Below are 26873 nucleotides of genomic sequence, written 5' to 3'. Positions count from 1 at the left end.
GTGAGATCATGGCCTGAGCTGAAGTCGGACGCTCAACCGACTGTGCCACCCAGGCACCCCAGTGGTACCTGTTTTTTAAGATAGAAGAGAACCAAACATGTTTGCTTGACTATGGGAGGAATATTCCCAGATGGTAACAGAGGGAAGGGGAAGGAGAGAGGGAGAACGTGTGAACAGTAACTTAAAGATAACTGATAAGGCATGACGATGGGATCCAAAGAGCAAGTGGAAGCAGTCTCTACTGAGCAGGAGAGAGACCGCATCCATGATACGGGGATGTGAAAAGGATGCACGAGGATGTTTGGTTGGAATAGCCAACGGCATGGAGTTCACAAGGTGTCATCGTGAGGGCTCTGATTTTCCCTGTGAAACAGGTGGTGAGAACATTTCCTGCAAAAGAGGGAAGAGACAGAAGATTCAGGGGCAGAACCAGTGGTAGTGGAGGTTGGGTGAACAAGGTAAAGAGAGAAACACAGAAGGACTTCCTGGCAGCATAGGGGGCTCCTTTAGATGGGAAGGAAGACCCAAGGGATTTCACAGAAAGTGGAAGAGGTGAGAAAACGTAGGAAAAGAACTTGGTTAAGGGGTTGGGCGTCCGACTTCGGCTGAGGTCATGATCTCACGGTTCGCGAGTTCGAGCCCCGCGTCGGGCTCTGTGCTGACAGCTCGGAGCCTGGAGCCTGCTTCGGATCCTGCGTCTCCCTCTCTGTCCCTGCCCTGCTCACGCTCTGTCTCTGTCTCTCTCTCAAAAGTAAATAAGCACTTAAAAACTTTTTTAAAAGAACTTGGTTAAGTCTAAACCAGTAGGTGTTGGCTCTTGGTAGCCATCGCCACGAGTTATCCTACGCCATTGCTGTTGTTCCTTCCTGGCTCCGCAGTGGGTAGAGGGTGCGGAAAATACCAGGCGGTCTGGTGAGAAAGTCCAAAATGCCAGCCAACACTTCTTTCTGTTTAATTCATAAATACGCACACCAACCTTCCCCATGGTTGCCTTTCTGGGCCTTTGCCTTTTCTGCTCAGTGACTGTGCGATACGGGTGGGTGTAGAGAAAAAGGATAAGGATAATGTAGCTCTGACGAGAACGCGCATCACCCCTTCAGATCATTGATTCTTGTTTGCTTGGGTAGCCATGCCTGCCACACGGCAGGTGTGTAATAAGAGTGTTGGTGTGTAAGAGTTAAGAGGAACACGGTTCCCTGAGGACTGAGAACAACATATAGTCTTAAACAAACCTTTCCAACGAGACCGTGGGTAATAGTCCATGAGTCAAACGCAAACCAAGGGGGAACCACCCTAGAGCGTCATCTATCCGCTGCGTGTAAAGTTGTTCAGTGTGACAAGCGCTGTACTTGGACAAGGACACAGCACTCAAGCGGATCAGTTAGGGAAGGGCTGTGGGAGCAGAAGGCGATCCTACCGTGTTGGGGGTGGAGGCATCAGACACGGCCCTGCTGGACAGTGTGTAATTCTCAGGCTCGGCTTTGGCTTTCCTGACCCTTCTAAACCATTTCCCGTACTGCTCCCGGACCTGCAGGGGCGAAGCACGCTCTGGGTCAGCTCACTGGGCGGGGCGGGGACAGGAAGAGTCCCGGACGGGGGCCGGACCGTGGTACCTGCTGGCTGAGGAGGCAGTACACCAGGAAGATGAACGCTCCCTGCAGGCTGTTGATGATGGTGAAGAGGTAAGCCATGACGCGGGCAGCTGGCCCCACCTGCAGGACGCCCAGACACCACGTGCAGCCCAGGATGAGGAGCTGAGCCGTCGTTTTGAATGTCAGCATCCTGGGTAGGAGGAGAGACGAGGCTCGTGATGCACCGGGAGCAACGCAAGCCATTCTCCTCCCCGCCCCACGGAGGCTGCGTCACCCTCTGTCGGTGACGAGTTCTCAGACTGACTTGTGATCGGCTCTGATCTTTACTGTCAGTGATTCCCCACAGCCAAAATACCACTTGGGACCAGGAGAGTGTCTTGATTTGCATTGAGGAGGATAGGGATACCTCACAATGTAAGTTTCAAAAGTTTTACGGTGCTCCCTGGAGATCCTGAAATTCATTCAACCAACACCACCGAGGAGGCTCTGTGCTGGGACCTGAGCATTAAAAATAACAAAGGCAAAGGGCACCTGGGTGACCCCATTGAGTGGCTGACTTAAGCTCAGGTCGTGATCTCGTGGTTTGTGAGTTCGAGCCCCACACTGTGAGTGTGGAGCCTGCTTGGGATTCTTTCTCTCTCTCTCTCTCTCAAAATAAATAAATAAACTTGAAAAAAAACAACAGGGGCGCCTGGGTGACTCAGTCGGTTAAGCGGCCGACTTCGGCTCAGGTCATGATCTCGCGGTCCGTGAGTTCGAGCCCCGCGTCAGGCTCTGTGCTGACAGCTCGGAGCCTGGAGCCTGTTTCCGATTCTGTGTCTCCCTCTCTCTGACCCTCCCCTGTTCATGCTCTGTCTCTCCCTGTCTCAAAAATAAATAAAACGGGGGCGCCTGGGTGGCGCAGTCGGTTAAGCGTCCGACTTCAGCCAGGTCACGATCTCGCGGTCCGTGAGTTCGAGCCCCGCGTCAGGCTCTGGGCTGATGGCTCGGAGCCTGGAGCCTGTTTCCGATTCTGTGTCTCCCTCTCTCTCTGCTCCTCCCCCGTTCATGCTGTCTCTCTCTGTCCCAAAAATAAAAAAAAAATAAAAAACGTTGAAAAAAAAAAATTTTTAAAATAAATAAAACGTTAAAAAAAAAATTAAAAGAAAAAAAAAAGGCAAGATTTCTCTTTTCATTTGGAAAGGATAACGGTAGGAACGTGGAAGAAATAGCATTAAATCTGCACAAAGGTCGCTGGAACAAAGGATTGCCCTCGCCTCCCAGAAGATTCGACACTGGCTAGGATTTTCTCCGGAGAAAGGACGGGAATAGGGATGAGAAGGAGCCTGCACTGAGCGGGGCAGCAAGTGGAGGCTGGGCTGTGGAAACAGCCACAGGTTTTTCTAAGTGCTTCGTGGGAACATAAATGTTCCCTGCACCTTCGTCCTAGGATTCCCTGGCAAAAGTCCAAAGAATGTTTAGTGACCAAGGTCAATTCTTCCTGTTGCTGAGGGAAGCAACAAGCTGGGGCTAGAAATGGACAGAACATTTCGGCCAGAGTGCCAGCTCTTCTGACTGAGAAGGTCAACTACACCTCTTTACTCTGGGTCCCCTCAGAAGAAACACTAAGGACCACCGAGGCACACGGCTTTGCCCTTTGGACCACCTATGCCTGTGGGGTTGTCACTCTCTCCTCCACCTTACCTTGTGTTCTGGAGGGTGGATACGTCGCTGTTGAGGGAAGACAGCTTGCTTTGCAAAATCCAGAGGGTCATGAAAAACAACACTAAATTGACCTTCGGGAAACCACAGAAGGTTTATTGAGTACAATTTCAGTCGGTTATCTGTCTCCCAGCCTGCCCCACATCAATCCCACATTTAAGTCGTTTTCATATTAAGTAACCGTGTTAGAGCTCATAGTTTTAGGAGCAGTCTTAGAAAACCAAACCCCCCCAAAAAAAATGACAATCCAGGGACATTCCTGCCCCTGTCACCGCCCCCCCCCCTTATAATTCTGCTCTTCTAATGACCCTCAGCTGAGCATTAAGGATGCTCTGACATCATCACTCACAGAGATAATGACACAGACTGGTCCCAGGAAGCTCCATATAAACATCTTTGCTGGATGGAGCCAGCAGCTGAGCAAGAGAGAGAAAGTAAAAAATGCATTCATCCTGAGGAATGTAGAACAATTATATAAATTCGTTCATTCATTCATTCATTCATCAACAAATACTGACTCTTCCGTGACAGGCTCTGTCATTGGCAAAGAAAGTAAACAGTCTTAAGACCCACAAATCTCACGTGGAGTAGGAGACACATAATTAAACACACTGTAACAATAAAAATGTGCAGCTATAAGAATGTATCATTGGATGTCATGCTTAGTTTGGAATCTGAGGGATTTGGATGGTGAAGGAAGATTCCCTAAGGAAATTATATGTTTAGTTGAGTTGTTTTTTTTTTTTTTCTGTTGTTTTGTTTTGTTTTGTTTTGTTTTGTTTTAGATAGAGCGCAAGCAAGAGAGAGGTGTGGAAGGAGAGAGAGAGAGAGAGAGAGAGAGAGAGAGAGAGAGAGAGAGAATCTTAAGCAGGTTCTGCGCTCAGCACAGAGCCCGATTTGGGGCTCAATCCCACCACCCCAGGGTCATGACCTAAGACGAAACCAGGAGTCAGACACTCAACCGAGCCATCGAGGCACCCCTTAGCTGAGATATTAATGGTGAATGATGTTACTGAGATAAACAGTGTTGGAGCAAGGGAGAGGCCCACAAACATGTTAACAGTTCGGGAGAGTCGTGTGAGCCATCCCTAACATGGTTTTAGGGGCCTTTCCTGCACTGTTCAATCTAATTTTTTTTCATCAAACTGCAAAACCCATCAACTTATTTTAATTTTGTTTTTCATGGCTTTATGGAGATATCTTTTACATACCATAAAATTCACCCATTTAAACCACACAGTTCAGTGATCCTTAGAATACTCGCAGAGTTGTGCGACCAGCACCAAAATCTGACTCGAGGACATTTGCGACTCCTTAAGAGAAATTTCGTTCCCGGGGCGCCTGGGTGGCTCAATGGGCTGAGCGTCTGACTTCGGCTCAGGTCGTGACCTCCAGGCTTGTGAGGCTGAGCCCCGGCTTCAGATCCTCTGTCCCCCTCTCTCTCCGCCCTCCGCCCTGCTTTTGCTCTCTCTCTCTCTCTGTCAAAAATAAATACACATTTTTTTTTAAAATAAGTAAAAAATAAAGCGTGAGGACTTCAGCCAAAATCGTTTAAAAAAAAGACATTTCATGCACAGAAGCAGTCACTGTGTTCGTACTCCACTCCCACCGGAGCCCCAGGGCACTGTTAATCTGCCTTCTCACCTAATGGATTTGCCTACTGTGAACACTTTACATAAATAGTATCATGCGATATGTGGCCTTTCGTGACTGAATTCTTTCATTCAGCGCCATGTTTTCAAAGTCCGTTCACATCACAGCACATATTTATGGCTGAAAACAATATGTCTCATTCTTTTTCTCACGGCTAAATGATATTCTGTGTGTGGTCAGATCATACGTGGCCTATCCATTCGTCAGTTGAGGGGCATTCGGTTGTTTTCAGTTGTCTCCGATTTTGAATACTGCTGTTATGAGCATTCGTGTACAAGGGTTTGGTGGAGTTTTTTACATTTATTTGCTTTTGAGAGACAGAGAGAGACAGAGCACGAGCAGGGGAGGGGCAGAGAGAGAGAGGGAGACACAGAATCGGAAGCAGGCTCCGGGCTCTGAGCCGTCAGCACAGAGCCCGACGCGGGGCTTGAACTCACGAGCTGTGAGATCATGACCTGAGCTGAAGTCGGAGGCTTAACCGACTGAGCCACCCAGGCGTCTCGTACAAGGTTGATTTTTTTAAGTTTATTTCTTTTGAGAGAGAGAGAGAGAGAGAAAGAATCCCAAGCAGGCCCTCTGCTGTCAGCACAGAGCCCAACACAAGGCTCAACCTCACAAAGCGGGAGATGACGACCTGACCTGCTTAACCAAATGAGCCACTGAGACGCCCCGTGTGTGAACCTATGTTTTCATTTGTTTGGGGTATGTACCCAGGAGTGGTGTTGGTTGGTCGTGGTAGCTCTATATTTAACCCTGTGAGAAACTGTCAAACTGTGTTCCAAAGTGACCGCACCATTTACATTCCAACCAGCAATGTAGGAGTGTTCCGAATTTTCCACATCCTTGCAAGTAGTGTTTATTGTCTTTTTTTTAACCATTTCAACTAATAGGTATAAAGTAATATCTCATTTACAGTTTCTGACTTGCATTTTCCTGATGACTAAGGCTAGTGAGCATCTTTTCGTGTACTTATTGGCCATTTACCTATCTTTGGAGAAATGTCTATTAAAATATTTTGTCCACTTTTGAGTTCATTTGTTTATTCAAATAATCTCTATAGCCCCCCATGGGGGCTTGAATTCATGACCTCAAGATCAAGAGTCGCATGCTTTTCCAACGGAGCCAGCCAAGGGCCCCTATTTTGTCCATTTTTAACTTGAGCTATTTGTCTTTTGTTGGTGAGTTATTTGATTTAATTTTAACCCCAGCACAAAACAGATATTCTCTTATGACCACACATTGGTAATTAATGCATAGAGAGCTTAGGCCTATTGCTGAAGATTTTACTGATAGTGACAGAATTCACTTTTGATCCTACATTAGGGTAAAGTAGAGAGTGAGCAGGGCATTTCAGAACAGTGGACAGGTGCACCTGGGTGGCTCAGTTGGGTAAGCAACCAACTCCGGCTCAGGTCTTGATCTCATGGTCCATGAGTTCGAGCCCCACATTGGGCTCTGTGCTGACAGCTCAGAGCCCGGAGCCTGCTTCGGATTCCACGTCTCCCTCTTTCTCTGTCCCTTCCCCACTCGTGCTCTGTCCCTCTCTGTCTCAAAAATAAACTTTAAAAAGCATGAAAAAAAATTTTTTAAATGAAAAGAGCAATGGACAGTTTGCTAGGCCATTTCAGGACAACTGAAGTATAGACGAAAAAGAATGTAAGCAAGAAAGAACTACAGTGTCCAAGAAAGACACCTGGAGACAGCTCAGGTGAATCAGGTGAGCATACGTTTTAGCAGCACGTTGTGGTTAATAGTGCATGTTCTGGGAACTGACCTCCTGAGTGGAGGAGTAAGGACCTTGATGAACTTGCTCTCCTTCTAAAACAGCAAAGATACAAGCAAAACAACTAAAACCAACCACTTCGGAACTGTGGCAATTACCCAGCACCACAGAACAAGTTGAAAAATAGTCTAACCAAGAGACACTACTGAACCTCAATAAGATTGTGGGGAGAAAGGAGTCTGGGATGTTTTAACTCAGAGCTATCTCAGTTCTGTCTCTCCCCAGCTTAGTGGTGCAGCAGCCAGAAGTTGACAACGTTGAAGACAGCAGAGAGATCTGACTATTTTGGAAGCTCCGTAAAACACATCATCATCACCCCCAGAACACAACCAAGTTTTTTTCTAACTCTGTAGTTTCCTAACTCTTTATTCTCTAAATTTGGTGCCTATTTGATTCGACTGAGAAATCATGGGGGAGAGGAGAGCTGACTCTGGGGCATTATCAATACAATAACAAATTATGGCCCCATTCCCAGCTGCCTAAGTCTGTGATTTCAGGTGGGATCAAAAGAACTTGTCCGGGGGGCGCCTGGGTGGCTCAGTCGGTTAAGCGGTCGACTTCAGCTCAGGTCATGATCTCGCGGTCCGTGAGTTCGAGCCCCGCGTCAGGCTCTGTGCTGACCGCTTGGAGCCTGGAGCCTGTTTCGGATTCTGTGTCTCCCTCTCTCTCTGACCCTCCCCAGTTCATGCTCTGTCTCTCTCTGTCTCAAAAATAAATAAACATTTAAAAAAAAAAAAAAAAAAAAAAAGAACTTGTCCGGGAATTTAAAAGGAAATACTGGACCACTCAAGGACGATGAAAATTTTTGAAAATCTCTGAAATATTCCTGCAAATCTGAGGATGCATAAGGGTATGGCTCCACTCAAAAAAGGCATGGGGAGAAAAGAAAGCACTAGTCTCTGACCTCTGTCTGACCTTGAGGCTTTGTGCAATCAGAAAGTGAAAGCTAAGACTGTTATGTAAACTTCCTGAAGTTTGAAGGTGCGGTCTTCTCACACAGATACCTTTTTAGAAGAATGCAAAGTATATAGGCAAAGCATTTAAGGAAATCTTCCGGAACAAACAGTTGGTGGCCACTAAATAAACTGACCCAGGTGCGACCAACACCCTAGGAACCCATGATTAAAAACAAAAATAAGAACTTTAAAAAAGCTAGCAGAGAACTCAGGGAACACACACTGCAAGGAATGGCCAATCTACAGAATTAATCCAGGAAAGTCACTAAACAAACAAACAAAGACACCAACAAACCAGAAATAACAACATATCTTGAAGGGTGGAGGAAACTGAAACAGCAGGATTACAATATATTATCTAAAATATTGAGTTTTCACAAAAAAGTATAATATACCCAAAGAAACAGGAAAATGTGCAACATACACAGAGGAAAAAAATCAGTCAAAAGAAAGCATCTCTGAGAAGGCACAGACTTCGAATCTTGTAGATAAAGTCTTTACATCAGTTATTACAAATATATTAAAAACACAAAACCATTTCTGAAAAATGAAAGAAAAGTAGGACAACAATGTTTCACCAAATAAGGGATATGAATAAAGCAATAGATATTCTGTATGGAACCAAATAGAAACTCTAGAGTTGAGAAATACAAAAACTGAAGTGAGAAATTCACCAGAAGGGCTCAACAACAGATTTGAGCTGGTAAAAGAAAAAAAATAAATAAATTTGAATATACATCAACAGAAACTACGCAGTCTGAGGAACAGAAAGAAAATAGGATGAAGAAAAATGAACAGAACCTCAAGAGATTTATGGCATAGGACAAGTGCTCCAACACATACACAGTTGGAATCCCAGAAGACAAAGCAAAAAGGGCAGAAAAATACTTAAAGAATGAATGGCTAAAAACTTCCCAAAGGTGAAGCTCAAGGAACTACAAGTGGAATAAATTCAAAGAGATCCGCACTGAAACGCATCATAGACCTATTGAAAAAAGGCAAAGACAAAATCTTTAAAGTGGCAGGAGAAAGTTGATTTTTCATGTACAAGGGACCCTCAATAAGATTAACAAGTGACTTCTTGCCTGAGATCATGGAGAAGGCAGTGGAATATCATCTTCAAGGTATCAAAAAAAAAAAAAAAATGATGGTCAACCAAGACTTCTGTATCCAGCTAAATTCTCCTTGAGAAATGAAGAAATGAAGGCATTTCAAGATAAAAATAAGATCATTCTTGTTTGCTAATTGGTCACAAGAAACCCTAAATAAGTCAGGCTGATATGAAAGGAGACTAGAGAGTAACTTCAATCCAAACAAAGAAATAAAGAGCACCAATAAAAGTAACTATGTGGGTATTACGAAAGACACTGAAGTATATTTTTGTTTGTAATCCTTTTCTTCTCCTGTGTTAAAAGATAACCACGCAAAGCAATACTTTTAAAACTGTGTCAATGGGCTTGTAAGGTACAAAGATATAATTTTTATGACAGCAATAATAAAAAGGAGGAGGAAAGGAAGGTAGGGATATTAGGTTGCACAATGGTTTTTTAGATACAAAATCCTAAGCACAAAAAGCACAAAAATCCTAAGCACAACAAAAGAAAAACTAAGTGGACTTCATCAAAATTAAAAAACTTCTCTGCTTTAAACTTTTCACTTTGCAAGAAAGTGAAAAGACATGGAGAGGTAGAAAATATCTGCAAATCACAAATTGATGAGGCACTACCATCCGGAATATACTAAGAACTCAAAAACTCAGCAAGATGACAAATAACCGAATTTAAAAATGGACAAAAGGTGGGGCACCTGGGTGGCTCTGTCGGTTAAGCATCCGACTTCGGCTCAGGTCATGATCTCACAGTCCGTGAGTTCGAGCCCCGCGTCGGGCTCTGTGTTGACAGCTCAGAGCCTGGAGCCTGCTTCAGATTCTGTGTCTCCCTCTCTCTGACCCTCCCCCATTCATGCTCTGTCTTTCTCTGTCTCAAAAATAAAAATAAGCTTTAAAAAAATGTTTTTTTTAAATGGACAAAAGGTTTGAAAAGGTGTTCCTCCAAAGAAGATATGCAAATGGTCAATAAACACGTGAAAAGCCACTCAGCATCACTAGTTATTGGGGAATTGCAAGTCTGAACCACAATGAAAGAACACTTAAAACTCATGCAGAAGGCTAATATTAAAAATGCAGAAAATAAGTGTTGATGAGGCAGAGTGTGGGGAATAAGCTTAAGAATCCCTGAGCTTGCACCGATGGGTTAACAAGGCATAAGGAAATAGAAAGCCAGAGGATGAATGCATCCAAGATTAGGTAAACAAGATTAGGTATTCAGGGTGGAAATGCCTCCCAACTTAGTACAATAGCAGAAAGCTGCTTTCCAAGAAAGGAAGGACCCAAATAGGTAAACAGGTAAACAGGGCTATAGACCTCAGTAAGGCGAAGTTGCCCAGAATGGAGCTAATTAGCAAAAGAAACATGCCTCGTTGACCCTGAGGTAGCATGTTCTTTCTTTCTTGTGCCCTAGGCAAGTTTAGGTAAACAGATGTGGCGTTTCATGTCTGCTGTAAACAACCACCTGCTTGGCTCCAGGACTTTGTGTTGTATTGACCGAACCCCTACCACCGCATATCTTCAAAACCCCCTTTTCCTCACGCCCATGAGGTAATGTTCACAGTTTCATTTCTTTGTGCACGTCCATCATGCCTGTAAGCCTTCTGATCCTAATAAAAACAGAGCAAGGACCCTTGCCTGGGGCTCTTGTCTCCTCCCGGACATTAGCCTCTCTCACATTTTAATCCTGCATCCACTCTCTTGCTGGACGAGTGAGAACTCCAGACCCAGGGCCAATGACAATGCAGAGCAGTTAGAACCCTCACATGTGGCTTGTGTGAACAGAAACTGGGGCAGACACTTGGAGAAACAGATGACAGTTTGTCAAAGTGCTAAACATAGATCTGCAAGGTGATCCTGCAGTTCCACTAATGGATATATATCCAAAACAAAAGAAAACATATGTTGACACCAAAACTTACACATGTATATTTATAGCAGCATCACTCATAATGGCAAAAATGGAAACAACCTGGGGCGCCTGAGTGGCTCAGTTGGCTAAGCGTCCGACTCTTGACCTCAGCTCAGGTCTTGATTTCAGGGTCGTGAGTTCAAGCCCTGCTCTGGGCATGAAGCCTCCTTTTAAAAAAAAAAAATGGAAACAATCCAAGAGCCTCTCAAATGATAGATTGAAAAAATGCAGTATATCTGTATAATGGAATATTATTTACAAAACACCACCAGCAGCAGCAAGGAACCACAAGGAATGAAGTCATGATACTTGCTACAACATGGATGAGCCTTGAAAGCATCCTACGAAGTGAAAGAATCCAGTCGCAAGAGACCACAGGTATGATTTCACTTAAGTCAAATTTCCAGAAAAGGCAGATCCCTAGAGACAGAAGGTAGATTAGTGGTGGCCCAGGGGGCTGGGGTAGAAGAGGGTAACAGGACTGAGGAGGGAATGTTATTGTGTGTGAGGTTTCTTCTAGGGGGTTGAAGGTGTTCCAGTCATGTCCGCATGTCCTGGTGACGCATACATAACTCTATGATCATTCTAAAAAACACTAATCTGTACACTTTCCAAGAGTCAATTTTAGGGTATGTGAAATATACTTCCAGAAAAATGTAAAAACCTGAAACCAAGCATTAACGGTGGAAATGTCAGAGTACAAACTCTAAAGCTCGACTCGCTGGATTTGAATCCTAGTTCTGCCACTGATTAGCCATTCCCCTTGGGGCATTTAATGAGATTACGTGTGGCTCGGTTTACTCACCTGTAATACGGGGCAAATGGCTCTGCCTACTTCATAGTTTTAGTGTGAGTATTCACCGAGTTAATGCATACAAAAATGGCTAGAAAAATTCATGGCATAAAGTAAGTACCTTGTATATCTTAACCGTGATATAAAAATCTATTACTTGATTACATAAATCAGCTCTATAACTCCAAATTTTTAAAAAACTGGAACATCTTAAAGGATTTGGAGAGAGAAGTAGATTCTATTTTTTTAATGATGCCCTAAGCGCGTCTCTTGATTTCAGTCTTGCTATTCAAAGGATAGAAATTTAAAGACATTCTGCTTAACTTATAACTTCCCACCAGAAAGATGTCCTAAGGATGATTACTTAGCATGTCTTCTCTGTGTTCTGCTTGGGCATAATAAAAAATACTCCTCTCGTTCTGGTGGTGGCCATGATCCTGCTGGAGAATATAGGGGTAGTGGGAATTTGCACTTACCTGGTGAGTGTTCCATAAAGGGAAGGTCTGGAGGCAGCAGAAATGGCCACGATTAGAGCCGGGACTCCATAGCCCACAGGGAACATGAGTCTCTTCATGAACCTGCTCACACTGGAGTAGTTAACCACCATCAGGTTGCGTGCCGTGAGGAAGAGGTGTAGACCCTCCAACAGCATCCAGGTGAAGGAGGCCAGGTAGAGATAGTGTAAGGCCCCCGCGATGATGGCGCACAGCAGCTGGGGGAGGAGGAAGGAGTCACCAGGAGGGACTGTCAGGGAGGAGGGTGGCCCCAGGACCCCTCCCATACCTTCCAGCGGGGAGAACTCATATATATATAGGGTCGAGTTGTTGAGAGAGGATTGTCTTCTGTTTCATCAGTCAACATGAAATAGGCGATTTACCCCTCCAGCCTCCCTGTCACCCAACGATATTGTGTTAAGGTATCAGTGCAGCAGGGCTCCACGAACTGAGCATCCCGTGGCTCAGGGCAGGGGGTCCTCTGTGACAGTGTCAGTACCTTGATCTTGGTCTGGTTGATGGCCGTGAGGAAGAGCAGGTGGGCCAGGAAGAGGCAGATGGAGAGCTGCAGGTGGAGCGAGGTGCTGGTGTTCTGGATGGCTTTGCACAGGAGGAAGGTGAGGGCTGCCAGGAGGAGGCACAGCAGAGAGAGGCCCAGCCCCACATAGGTGATGACAACCAGCACGGGATCCTCCTTCTGGGACCCAGCAAAAAGGACATCACAGTCACAGGTCCTATATCAGTTGACTTTAAGAGGAATTTCATCACCCTGGGTAGGCCTGGTCTAATCAGTGAGCTCTCAAAGCTCTAGGCTCTTCCTAGAGAAAAGGATTCAAAGTTTGAGGGCGTTTGAGGTGAGGGAGCTTCTCCTGCTGGCCTCTGGACAGAAATGCTGATACACTGTGTGGGGCCTAGAGAGAAGGAATGCAGGTAGCCCCTAGGAGCTGAGCAGGGTCCCCTGCTCGCAGCTGGAAAGAAAGTGGAACCCCAGTCCTACAACTGCAAGGAACGGAATTCTGCCAGCAACCAGGGAGCTCACAGGAGGACCCCAGGCCTCCGACAAGAATGCAGCTTTGGCTGACTCAATGGTCTCAACCTTGTAAGACCCAGAGCAGGCAACTCAGCTACGCTACGCCCGATTCTCGTCCCACAGAAACCACGAGACATAAATTTATGTTTCTTTAAGCTCCTACATGTGGGGAAACATGTTCGAGAGCGATAGACGTGGAAAGCAGCCTCTCTCAGGGATCTCACCTGCACGTGGCTGTGGGCCATGAGGACGGCAAAGCTGCTGAGGTGGGAGCACTGGCAGGTGGTGCTGGTGTCTCTGGTGTCCAGCATCTCGCAGCCCGTGGTGGACCAATGACCGCCTCCATCCTGACTGTGCTCCCAGAAGACACAGAACGCCTTCTGCGTTGGCCCGGGCGTCACCGACTGTAGGAAGAGAGCGTCGGTGGGAGCTGGAGACTCTTATCCAAAGCTGGTTTGCAAAGGGCTTTCCTGGGGGAAGGAGGCGCCCACGGAGGAGGCCCCCAGGACACAAAGGGTGTTCTCGACAGTGAGGCTGAGCCCCGGACCCAGACCAGTTCCTTGCCCGGCCACAGCCCCATTCCACCAGGACTCACGTGGTGGGAGAAGATGAAGTTGACGGGGGAGCTGAGGTTCTGGGTGTCCTTGTTGCTCACAAAGGCAGAGACGACATCTGAGAGCAGGACAGGGGAGACCTCTCCCAGCCATTCCTTGTGTTCACGCAGAAGTGCCTGCTGCTTAGGGTCCAGGACCAGGGGCGCCTTGGCCAGTAACTTGCCCAACCCTGGAGTGGAGACGAGGCCCACCACAGAAGGACCTGCAGGACAAGGCCAATGTGGATATCTCGGGGTGCCCACCAGGGCCCCTTCTTCCTCAGATGGACCCTTTGTGGCCCCACTCTGCCCCCTACCACCCCGTAAGCTTCAGGTCCCCGTTTGTCACGTCCTTGGGCGTCTTGTGACCTCCCATCTCGGCCGTTACCTGAGTCACTAGATCCATGCACCTCATCCAAGCTCAGCAGCATCTTTGCCTGGTTCAGACTCAAGGTGACATTTCTGTCTCCTTGTTCTTGCACCTTCAGGGACAGGTCTATGAGATGTCAGAGTTATTAAGGGAGTTAGGATAGTATTTGTGGCTGTAGTGGTTACAATAATACTATCATTTATATGTGTTTACATACATACATACATACACACACACACACACACTGAATTTATAAAGGATTGTAAGAAAATTCTATGAGCAACTACACACGAACAAATTGGATAACCTCGATGAAATTAACAAATTCCTAGAGACACACAAACTACAAAAGTAACTGAAAAATAACTAAAGTCCAAACAGACCTATAACAGGCAAAAAGAACAAATCACTAATCAAAAATTCCCCAAAATGAAAAGCCTCGACCAGATGGCGTTACCGGTGAATTCTGCCAACCATTTAAGTAAGAATTAACAAAAATCCTTTATGAACTCATCCAAAAATGGAAGAGGAAGGAATACTACTTAAATAATGTTATGAAGCCAACATCACTCTGATTTAAAAACAAACAAACAGATAAAGCCATTAAAGAAAACAATAGACCAATATTTCTTATGAACATGGATGTAAAAGAATCTTCAACAAAATATTAGGAATAAATTTACCCAAGGAGGTTCAAGACTTTTATCAGAGAAAAGTACAAAAATATTTTTTGAAGTAAATGAAAGACCCTGAATAACTAGGAAAACATTCTATGTTAGTGGATTAAAAGGCTTAATATTGGGGCACCTTAGTGGCTCAGTCAGTTGAACATCTTGATATTAGCTCAGATGGTGATCTCACAGTTTGTGAGGTTGAAATCCACATTGGGCTCTGTGCTGAGTTGTGGAGCCTGCTTGTGATTCTCTCTCTTTCTCTCCCTTTCTCTCTCTCCCTCTCTCTCTGTCTCTCTCTGTCTCATCATCTCTTTCTTTCTCTCATTCTCTCTCTCTCAAAATAAATAAATATCTTTTAAAATAATAAAAAAATAAAAGGCATAATATTGTTAAGATGGCAATATTTCCCAAGAGAGCTATAGATTCAATGCAACCCATACCAAAATTCCACCTTTTTTTTTTTCAGAAATGGAACAGTGCATCCTAACATTTATAGGACATTGTAAGGAGCCCTAATACCCAAAATAATCTTGAAAATGAAAAAAAAAATTGGAGTACTTACACCTCCTGATTTCAAAACTTACTACTAATCTATAGTAATCAGAACAGTAGGGTACTAGCACAAAGATAGATATACAGACCTATAAAATAAAATTGAAAGTCCAGAAATAAACCCATACATCTGTGGTCAACTGATTTGCTTCAACAAGGGATGCCAAGACTAGTCAATGGAAAAAGTAAAGTCTCTTCAGCAAATGGTGCTTGCACATCTGGATCTCCACTCGCAGTTAGAAGGGACCCTACCTCACACAACACACAAAAATTAGCTCAAAATGGGACAAAGACCTACATTTGTGAGCTAAAACTAGAACCGTCAGAAGGAAACACAGGTGTAAATCTTCACAACCTTGGATTTGGCAATGGAGTCTCAGATAAGACACCAGTACACACGCAAAAAAAGAGAAAGTAGAGAAAATGGATTTCATCCAACAGAAGCATCTGTTCATTAAAGTAAAAAGACAATTGGGGCTCCTGGGTGGCTCAGTCGGTTAAGCGTCCGACTTCGGCTCAGGTCACGATCTCGCAGTCGTGAGTTCGAGCCTCGCGTCGGGCTCTGTGCTGACAGCTCAGAGCCTGGAGCCTGTTTCAGATTCTGTGTCTCCCTCTCTCTCTGCCCCTCCCCTGTTCATGCTCTGTCTCTCTCTCAAAAATAAATAAATGTTAAAAAAAAAAGGTAAAAAAAAAAAGTAAAAAGACAATCTGTGGAATGGGAGAAAAAATTAGCAAATCACATGTCTCATAGAGTCTACCATTAGAGCACATAAAGAACTCTCCCAACTCAACAACCAAAAGCCAAACAACCTGATTTAAAAATAGGCAAAGGACTCGCATAGATGTCTCCAAAAAAAAAGTATATAAGTTCATATATATATATATTATATACAAATATTCAACAATCATGTGAAAAGGTATTAAATATCATTAGTCATTTGGGAAATGCAAATCAAACCCACAATGAGATATTCCCTGACATACACTGAAGTTGCTATTAGAAAACAAAATGTAAGCACCAAGTGTGGCTGAGAATATGGATATTGGAACCATTGTGTGTTACCAATGGGGATGTAAAATGGCACCGCCATTTTGGAAGACTAGTTTGGTCATTCCTCAAAAAAATGGAACACAGAGTTACCATATTGCTGAGAAATTCCACCCCTACGTCTATATACATTGAGCCGAAAACAGTTATTCAAGCAAAAACTCATCCAGAAATATTCATAGTAACGCTATTCAAAATAGTCAAAAGGTGTCAACCCAAATGTCCAACAGGGAATGAATGGCTACACAAAAGGTGGTCAGTGAGTTCGAGCCCCATGTCAGGCTCTGTGCTGACAGCTCAGAGCCTGGAGCCTGCTTCAGATTCTGTGTCTCCCTCTCTCTCTGCCCCTCCCCCGCTCCAGCTCTGTCTCTCTCGCTCCCAAAAGTAAATAAACCTTAAAAACTAAAATTAAGTAATAAAATGGTGATGAACCTAAATATCAAATAATACAAAATTTACATTCTGAAAAATTTAATAAATTGTCTTCTTTTGAAGATGTTTCCATTTTGTATCTTAAATTCTTCATTAGAATGATTTCCTCTGCTGATAATGTATATTACAATGAAAATGTATACGATTTACAGTTTTATTCGTTTCTTTTCAACCTTTTAATTGGTTTAGGGAGGGTAACACTGAGATACAAGCATGGTCACTGGCTCCAGTGAGGTTGGGGGATAAACGAGGTGGGGCAGGGCAGGGCGGGAGCCGGGGGCGGATCCCAGTACTTGCCTGTGCCTGCAAATGCACTGAAGGTCAATGTCCCACTGGGCAGGGCCTGGCTTATGTTTCTCAGGACGTCCTCCAGGCCAGCGAGCAGGTTCGTGGCCACACGGTGCTGCTCTGAGCGGGGCAGTGCCTCCAAGTCTTCCGGGGTCTGCAACAACTCATCCACCCCCCGTATGAGTTCCTGGGGGTGGGGGGGATGAGTGAATGGAGCCAGTGAGCCACGAAGACCCTGCCCACTCAGCCCCGGAGAACAGCCCCTACAAACTGATTGGTACATAAATGTGGTACTGGGGCTGATTCCCTGGGTCTTTGCCCCTGGAATCCAGCGCTCATGGTCAACCCTGTTCACAAATGCCAAGAATGACATAAAGCCCAATGTCCAGAAACAGCAAGAAGAAAAGTCATTTGTGGGTGCAGGTGGGTGCCCAGCAGTGTGAATACTGGCGTGTCTGCTCTCCCACCCTCCGTGGGGTCTCAGAGAAGCTGTCATGGTGATGGGGCGGCCTCCTCCCAGGCCTCTATGGGATGCCCAGGTTCTCTTTCTTCTCCTGAGTTGTGCTCTTACCTCGATGGTGTCCTGAGCCAAGGCCGGCTTGAAGTCTCTGCGCAGAACTTGGACTGTTTTAAAGAAGTGGGAGAGTCCCTGGGAAGAGAGGAGAAGGGGCGGGTCAGAGAGCCTCGCGTATGTGTGTTGGGGTGGGGGGTGGGGGGAGCTTGGGGAAATTGGGGGAATTAGGCGGGCGGCACAGGGGGATTCCTGCCTCCTGGTCCCTGCTGGGGCCACCCACCTGGCTCTTGATTCCAGGGGGTTCGGTCCAGGCAGGGAAGGACATCTCTGCAGGCGATAAAACAGCCATTTATTAGGTGTGAGAGTGTCTGTGTGTGTGTTGGGATGGCGGCTGGGGTCAGGTCAGACCAGGTACCTTGACAAGTGGTGTCCGTTTGCTTATTCTGGAATCCGGGTTTGAGCTCCCAGCCACGGCGGCAGCGGCACCTGTATGAGCCCACGGTGTTGATGCAGACGGTGGAGTTGTGGCACACAGGCGGCCAGGAGCTGCACTCGTCCACATCTGGGGACACAAAGGTGGGACTCAGGCCCTTCTCCTTCTGTGTCCCGCCCCCTTTCCCCATATTAGTAACTCCCACCTTGGCTGGAGGTGACGTCCCCTGCCGACCCCACATCCTGGTGATGCAGGAGTTATGGGAAGTGTGGGGAGGCCTGACACATAGCACGTGAGCCCTGTACAGATGTGCAGGTTGTGAACTATTGAAACACCTTTGTCCCAGTTGGTAATTAGCTGTCGCCTGGGGTCTCCAAGGAGCCTGCTCCTCAGTACCCCGGCTCCTTCCCCAGGATCCCCGCCCCCCCCCCCCAGATCTTTTCCCATCGAGCCTCAAGAGAATTAACGCTTGGCACAGCAGGGCACCGCCAGCATTCATTCTGCTTGGGTGGTGTGGGTGCCACTGAATACGCGTGCAATCAGCTGTTCTGAGTGTGGGTCTCTAAGATGTGGCATCTGAGCTCTGGACCTTCACAGACGGTGTTGTTTGGGCCATCGGGGGACCCAGGAATGGGCTTCCAGCCAGGCCGGCAGCGGCACTCATAGCTCCCAATGTTGTTGAGGCAGTGGGTGGTGTTGTGGCACGGGTTTTGCCCCGAGGTACATTCATTCACATCTGAGGACAAAGCCAGAGGGTCAGGGTCCCCTCCACTGGCGGCACCCACCTCTCACTGCCCGGCATCAGGGACCCTGCTGTTATTGCACGTGCTGCCCCCTGGTGACCTTCAACCTCAATCTCAGTGCACCTTATGATGGCCTCCCTGCAAGATGGGCGAGGCAGGGACCATGGTCCCCGGTTTACAGGCTGTGAAACCAGGGGGGAAACTGAGTCATGGGGACCGGACTTTCTTTCCAAGGACTCTCAGCTACTCCCTCCCCAGCTCTGGCCCAGGCTCCCTTTCCAGGAACTGGAAGCGACACCCTCCCCCTGCTCCCAAGAGGCAGGTGAAGAAGGGGCGAGACCAGGGGATGCTCACAGAGGCCAGGGGCTCCGCAAGGGAACCCGAGGCCCGGAAGGCCCTGATACCTCCCTGCTCTGTGGTGGGCCTTCTGAGGCATCCTCTGGGCAAAGCATGGTGGCCCAGATGTTTGTCCATACGTTGAAATTCTTGGGGAGAATCAGGCAGAGCCTTGCACGGGAAAACAGATGGAGGCTGAGCGGACAAAAACCCAAGCCAGGAAGCCAGGAGGTGTCTTCTCCAGGCAGGGCTGCTGGCCAGGGCCAGGGCCAGCCGGGGAAGATGGGCTCCTCCCTCCTCAAGCCTCCCTCCCCCATGTTTCTCATGACCCGGGGGTCTGGGAGGGCTCCCAGTGTGGCCAAGCGCATGTGGGCTCCAGGGGGGGAAGGACTCTTCCCGGCAGCCTTTGATGACGGTGAAGAAGGAGGATATTGTGATGGAACACACATGCTGTGAGCGTGTGATGTACCTTGAGCCCTGGAGTTTGGAAAGGCATAGGAGACCAGGTAGGACGTTCTGTGGAGAAAGTGAGACTAGTGACCCCAAACCTCGTAGACGGGGAGACGGAAGGTGCGGGGTGGTTCTTGCCTTGACACGTGTTCTCACTCTCATTCCTGAACGCTTTCACCCCAGAAGCAAGCTGGTATCCGGGGCTGCATTCGCAGTAGAAGCTCCCCTCTGTGTTCTGGCAGTCTGCAAATTTTCCACAGGACACTGCCACGGGTGGCCTACACTCATCGATGTCTGGAACACAAGAGGACAAAGGGTCACCAGCCAAAAGAGTGAGTTCCCACAGGGCAGAGGCCCTGGCCGCCAGCCCTCCTCTGCCGTGGGGGCCCAGAGAGAACTCAGCTCACAGTTCGTCGGACCGAGCTGGAGCCAGCCGCTCCAGAAAGCCTGCAGACTGATCTGCTCACCTCTGCTCTCCGGCCGGGCCTGTCGGCACCTAGATCCATACACTCTGCTGTGTCGTGACGGGGGCTAGAAGGAGGTCTGCATCCCCCTCTGCGGGCCTCGTGGGCCAGATGGAGGCCCTGACTTGGGCTCCAGACCCTCCCCTCTGAGACCGTTTGCACCATCGGGAGGCTGGGGGTGGGCTCCGGTCAGAGGGACAGTGGCACTGGAGGCCACTCTCAATGCTGACAGTGGGGGGAGTCGTGGCTGGGTGACACTCGCCACTCACACCTGAGGCTAAAGGCCCCTGCCGTTGACAGCTTTCACCTCCCATTACTCACAGTGGCCCAAGTACACCTCACAGGGCCCATCCCCCACTCCCCCATCTCTGGTGTCAGGAGTTTTCAAGATGCCCCAGGGTGTCTCTGGAAGAGTCTTACTACCCCCAACCCTGGAGGAAGTGACCCTTATCAGAGCCTATCGCAGATACGAAATGAGGAAGCACCAAGAAGTTGCTCACAGCTGAGTTATTGCAAGGTGGGTTCCTGGCCTCCTAGCTCTTCCTGTTCTCTAAACGAGAGGGGAAAGATGGCCACGACCCTGGCCCCTCGGAGTAGCTCGGGGACCCACAGAGCAAGGCTGGACACCGCCAGCTATCGACAACCTCAACAACTTGATCAGGTGAATCAAAGGGCAGGGGCAGAATGTTGGTTCCCGGACGCTCCCATCGGGGGACCAGAGACTTTCAGAGCCTGCAAGGGCTCATGACCTCGTGCTGAGTGGGGGTCTGGCAGCTGGTCTCCCCCAGAGCAGAGTCTCCTACCCGAACTCGAGGACTTCCTTCCGAGGCCCCGGGCCCAGGCTGTGGGCGTCAGCCCCAGGACGGGACAGCAGGCGGGAAGAGGCACGCCCCGTCTGGGCCATGGGACCGCCCTCCTGTCTTCTCAGATGGGGGCGATGGCTGGATACCCATCTCCGGGGTCGTGGGATGGGGTGGGGTCCAGCGGGTGGTAATGAGGCGCGCGGGAGGGGAAGACACGACGAGGAGAAACTCTCAACGGGCAAACGTGCTCCCAGAAGGGAGCGGGGGTCCAGCCGCACCAGCCGCAGGCCCCTGGCCGCGCTCCCCCGGGCCGGAGTCTCCGTGAGACGCGCGCACAGACGTGCAGGGGGTCCGCGAGGGGCGCCTCTCAGGGCATCGGGAGAGGGCGGCTGGGCAGGAGTCATACCACCTTTTTTTTTCCGTGATGAAATTCACTTTCCCCCAAATATTAAATGACACACGGACGTTTGGAAGACAAAGAAAATGTCAAACAACGAAAACCAAGAGAATCGCCCATAAGGGTACTACACGGACTGCTGGGAAATATTAGAGTTTTTTTTTTTTTTTCTTTTACCTTTTCAAACATGCTAGGAATATTTTCCTTCGTTTTTAAAAAATACGCATCTAAGTCTATTTCGGTACATGAAGAGTATCTCTCGGTGTAAAATGGGGATAATTTCCTTTCTCTTCATTTTTATCGTAACATTCACATAATATTACTAATTGTGGGACTTTGGGACAAGTTTCTCAATCTCCCTAAGCCCAAATTTGATCATTTAAAGTTTACATATTTTTGAGAGAGAGAGAGCGGGCAGGCACATGAGGGAGGGAGGGGCAGAGAAAGAGGGAGAAAGAGAGAATTCCAAACGGACTCTGTGCTGTCTGTGCAGTGCCTGACGAGGGGCTCAACCTCAAAAACTGAGATCATGACTGGAGCTGAGATCAAGAGTCAGGTGCTTAACCGACTAAGCTAACCAAGCACCCCCCAAATTTGATCATTTGAAAAACCAAGTAGCTCTGCTTCCTCATGGGTCTGCTGTGAACAGTGAGGCGGGAAACCATGACCTTGAGGGGTCGGGAGTTCCCGGTGAGCTCACGCCAGGAGGAGAGCCTGGGCTTTCAAGTCCTGTGTTTCTTTCCTCCCGTTGCTTCCATTCTTTCTCCCCTTTCCTTGTGCAACGAGCACGATCATAGTAATAACGGCAGTAGCCATGATAAGAGCTTGTGTTGGACCGTCCGCTCCATACTTGTCTTTATCGGTTCTTCACACGGGCAGATTTTAAATCTCACTCCATCCGTGTGGGGTGGGTACAACGATGATCCCCAATTTACAGACAAGCAAACTGAGGCATAGAGAGGAGAACATCTTCCCCCTACCACTTCCCCCAACATCTCCATGCGCCCACCACCACCACCCCCCAAGGCCCCTGTACCATCACAGTTCTCCAAGCGGTTGGTGAAGATGTCCCCGGATAAAGATGTGAACCCCGGAGAGCAGCGACAGGCCGTGGCGTTGACACATCTGGAGTTCAGAGGGCACCACCGTGCACAGTCTGTGGGTGCAAAGGGTGAGAGGACAGAGACCACAGTCAGAAGCTTCAAGGAATGGAGGGAGCCAGCCGCCAGCTGGGGGTGAGGAGCAGAGGAAGAGAGGCTTGGAAGAAGAAAACACAGAAAACTCTGGACATTTGTGGAGGTAGAAACGGTTTCTCTTATCTCCAGAAGACCAGAGCCTCACTTGAAGAATATGCCCCCTTTGCCCGCTTGTCGGTGAGGGGACCCAGACCCCAGCATGCACTCCCCCGTGTATGTTACCCATGGGGCTGGCTGGGCAGACTCACCACTAGTCTTCTGGGCAGCTGCTCCCAATGGCAACAGCAGCTGTGTCAAGAGACCTGGGGCAGAAAAAACAGAGATGCAGTTTCAACCCTTGTCCACATGGTCATTGTTCCCGGGAGGTGGTTCTGATGCTACAGTCCATGGCTCTCCCAAGGCTCTTGTAACTTACGAAGTTTTGAGGACCAGTCCCTTTCCTTCCGTCTCCCTGGACTCCCCAAGGAGTCCATCACTAACAGACATAGACCTTGTGGAGCCTCAGTGCTATAGGTAAGGGGACAGAATATACACAGGTGACGTCAGGGACACAAGGTAGAAATTCCAACCTTTCCCGGTGGAGGGAGTGAATCTTGAAGCACAAAGTCCTCACATTGGCCAAGTTCTTAGTTCTCTGGCAATGGCAGAAATCTACCCTGAGGATTTCTCTCCCAGGGTCACTGTCCCCTCTTTGACATACATGTTTTGGGGCACACGAGAAGAACGTGGGTTTGGGCGTCAGACAGCCCCAAGTCTGAGCCCTAGCTCACAGCAGTATCAGCAGGGCAGGGAGCCCTGGAGTCAAGAGAGGGGGGGAGCTGATGACAGGTGAGGAGTGACAACTAAGGGCACCGTCAGGTAGAGCCACCATCTCCTGGTTAAGAGGCCTCTCCAGGTGCAGTACCAGGAGCGATGGGTCACTGGACAGGCTTTGTGGAATGAAAACGGCTGCAGGTGCGAAGGAATCTACCCTATAGGCAATCACTGGGTCACCTGTTAGAGTCTGTCCTTCCATTCACGGGAGGCATGATGCTGCTATGATGGTGTTTTGTTTTGTTTTGTTTTTTTTCTTTTTTTTTTTTTCTTTTCAACGTTTTTTATTTTATTTTTGGGACAGAGAGAGACAGAGCATGAACGGGGGAGGGGCAGAGAGAGAGGGAGACACAGAATCGGAAACAGGCTCCAGGCTCCGAGCCATCAGCCCAGAGCCTGATGCGGGGCTCGAACTCACGGACTGCGAGATCGTGACCTGGCTGAAGTCGGACGCTTAACCGACTGCGCCACCCAGGCGCCCCTTGTTTTGTTTTTAATGAGATTAACAGTGAAATCAGTAGACTCTGATTAAAGCAGATTACTCTCTTGGCAAAGAAGAAGTCAAACTCTCACTTTTCGCAGATGACATGATACTCTACATGGAAAACTCGAAAGATTCCACCAAAAAAAACCTGCTAGAGCTGATACAGGAATTCCACAAAGTCGAGGGACGTAAAATCAATGTATGGAAATCGGTTGCATTCCTATACACCAATAATGAAGCAACAGAAAGGGAAATCAAGGAATCAATCCCATTTACAATTGCACCAAGAACCATAAAATACCTAGGAATAAACCTAGCCAAAAAGGTAAAAGATCTGTATGCTGGATACTTATGAAAGAAATTGAAGACACAAAGAAATGGAAAAACATTCCATGCTCATGGGTTGGAAGAACAAATATTGTTAAAATGTCAATATTACCCAAAACAATCTACACATTCAATGCAATCCCAATCAAAATTGCACCAGCATTCTTCTCAGAGCTAGAACAAACAATCCTAAAATTTGTATGGGACCACAAAAGACCCCAAAGAGCCAAAGTAATGTTGAAAAAAGAAAACCAAAGCTGGAGGCATCACAATCCAGGACTTTAGCCTGTACTACAAAGCTGTAATCATCAAGACAGTATGGTCCTGGCACAAAAACAGACACATAGACCAATGGAATTGAATAGAGAACCCAGAACTGAACCCACAAATGTATGGCCAACTAATCTTTGACGACACAGGAAAGAGTATCCAATGGAAAAAAGACAGTCTTTTCAGCAAGTGGTGCTGGGAAAACCGGACAGCGACATGCTGAAAAACGAACCTGGACCACTTTCTCACACCAGACACAAAAATAAACTCAAAATGGATGAAAGACCTAAATGTGAGACTGAAAACCATCAAAACCCTAGAGGAGAAAACAGGCAACAACCTCTTGGACCTCAGCCACAGCAACTTCTTACTCAACACGTCTCAGAAGGAAAGGGAAATAAAAGAAAAATGAACTATTGGGACCTCATCAAGATAAAAAAAAAAAAAAAAAAAAAAAAAAAAAAAAAAAAAGCTTCACCACAATGAAGAAACAATCAGCAAAACTAAAAGGCAACCAACAAAATGGGAGAAGATATTTGCAAATGACATATTGGATAAAGGGTTAGTATCCAAAATCTATAAAGAACTTACCAAGTTCAACACCCTAAAAGCAAATAACCCAGTGAAGAAATAGGCAGAAGACATAAAAAGACACTCTTCCAAAGAAGACATCCAGATGGCCAATTGACACACAAAAAAATGCTCAACGTCACCCCTCATCAGGGAAATACAAATCAAAACCACACTGAGATACCACCTCACATGGGTTGCAGTGGCTAAAATTAACAACTCAGGCAACAACAGGTGTTGGTGAGGATGTGGAGAAACGGGAACCCTCTTGCACTGTTGGTGGGAATGCAAACTGGTGCAGCCATTCTGGAGGTTCCTCAAAAAATTAAAAATAGAATCACCCTACAACCCAGCAATAGCACTACTAGAATTTACCCAAAGGACACAGGAGTGCTGATTCATAGGAGCACATGTACCCAATGTTTATAGCAGCACTTTCAACAATAGCCAAACTATGGCAAGAGCCTAAATGTCCACCAACTGGTGAATGGATAAAGAAGTTGTGGTTTATATCTACGATGGAATCCTATTTGGCAATGAGAAAGAGTGAAATCTGGCCATTTGCAGCAATGTGGATGGAACTGGAGGGTATTATGCTGAATGAAATCAGTCAGAGAAAGACAGATATCATATGTTTTCACTCATGTGGATCTTGAGAAACTTAAGAGGGAGAAGGGAAGGGGAAAAATAGTTACAAACAGAGAGGGAGGCAAACATAAGAGACTCTTAAATACAGAGAACAAACTGAGGGTTGATGGGGGGTGGGAGGGAAGGAAAATGGGTGATGGGCATCGAGGAGGGCACTTGGGATGAGCACTGGGTGTTGTATGTAAGCGATGAATCATAGGAATCTACTCCTGAAGCCAAGAGCACACTGTATACCCTGTATGTTAGCTAACTTGACAATAAATTATATTTAAAAATAAAATAAAATAAAAATAAAGCAGATTACTCTTCATAATCTTGGTGGGCCTCATCGGTTGAAGACCTTACGAGAAAAAAAGGCTGACCACCCCCCACCAGGAAGAGCGAATTCTTTTTCCAGACTGACTTTGGAGTTGAGATATAACATCAACATCTCTGGAAACATCCCTAGGTTTCCCACCTGCCCTACAGATTTTGGACTTTCCAACCTCAAAAATCTCATAAACTAATTTCTTTTATTTTTTAATTATTTTTTAACGTTTATATATTTTTGAGACAGAGAGAGACAGAGCATGAACGGGGGAGGGGCAGAGAGAGAGGGAGACACAGAATCCGAAGCAGGCTCCAGGCTCTGAGCTGTCAGCCCAGAGCCCAACGCGGGGCTCGAACTCACATACTGTGAGGTCATGACCTGAGCCAAAGTCGGACACTCAACCGACTGAGCCACCCAGGCACCCCTATCTAGAGAACCTGGTGTAATACAGGCTGTAAAATGAGAAAGCTCTGATAAGTCCCCCAGTCTGGCCTAGAAATAAGTTTCACCAAATTTCTTCTTTGAGACATTAATATAATTGAGCTAGTACCATTCTTAAAATTTCTTGCCCGCTCTCCCCTACAAAGATAGTGCAAAAATCAGAAACAGAGCAAAACCCAGGAATAAAGCAAGGAACAGAGAAAATTCTCGGCCTGGATAGAGTTCTCTGATAGCTTTCGTGGCCTATCCCCACTGTTATAATTCTACCTACCCGGCAGCAAACTTAGATGCTCGTTTCTCATGGTGAAGATATCAGCAAGCCCAACCACGGAGGATGCTGCCCAGTCTTGGTGTGTGTGTGTGTGTGTGTGTGTGTGTGTGTGTGTGTGTGTGTACGCTAAAAAGACTTCCTGTTTTAAGTCTGACTTCAGATAGAAAGCTCATCATTGGATGAACTTAGATGAAACAGCAGTCTGCTGTTTCCCACACCCCGCCCCTCATATTTCCCTGTGATGACCATCTCTGAAACTCACACTTCCATTTTTAAGTATTTGCTTAGCATTTCCAGTATTTGTGCTGAAAGCCTCTTTGACGGTTTTTATATCTTTTTGATCTAGGAAGACCTCCCAATTATGAAGAATCATTCTCCTGGCTTTTTTGGCCCCTCTGAGGACTGTGGTTGAGAGTGAACAGACTTTG

The 26873-nt window shown here is 47.1% G+C and overlaps 1 protein-coding gene across 1 annotated transcript; it reads right to left on the bottom strand.

The window, feature by feature from the left end:
• Window positions 1–26512, bottom strand: LOC122213077 (adhesion G protein-coupled receptor E2-like). Its single transcript, XM_042927283.1, has 20 exons — window positions 26446–26512; window positions 22560–22613; window positions 22152–22271; window positions 19331–19745; window positions 19070–19172; window positions 18512–18707; window positions 17905–18051; window positions 17770–17816; window positions 17547–17624; window positions 16985–17162; window positions 14000–14107; window positions 13615–13835; window positions 13244–13423; window positions 12489–12686; window positions 11972–12207; window positions 3643–3709; window positions 3276–3367; window positions 1614–1782; window positions 1418–1528; window positions 1–390 (listed from the first exon to the last, which is right to left on the bottom strand). Exons 1-20 carry the CDS (start codon window positions 26474–26476, stop codon window positions 340–342), a joined length of 2802 nt encoding a protein of 933 aa, XP_042783217.1. The 5' UTR covers window positions 26477–26512; the 3' UTR covers window positions 1–339.
• Between the last annotated feature and the right edge of the window lie 361 nt (window positions 26513–26873).

This window comes from Panthera leo, chromosome A2, assembly GCF_018350215.1.
Source record: "Panthera leo isolate Ple1 chromosome A2, P.leo_Ple1_pat1.1, whole genome shotgun sequence".
In the NCBI taxonomy this organism is placed as follows: Eukaryota; Metazoa; Chordata; class Mammalia; order Carnivora; family Felidae; genus Panthera; species Panthera leo.
This window is presented reverse-complemented; position numbering and strand designations above follow the sequence as displayed.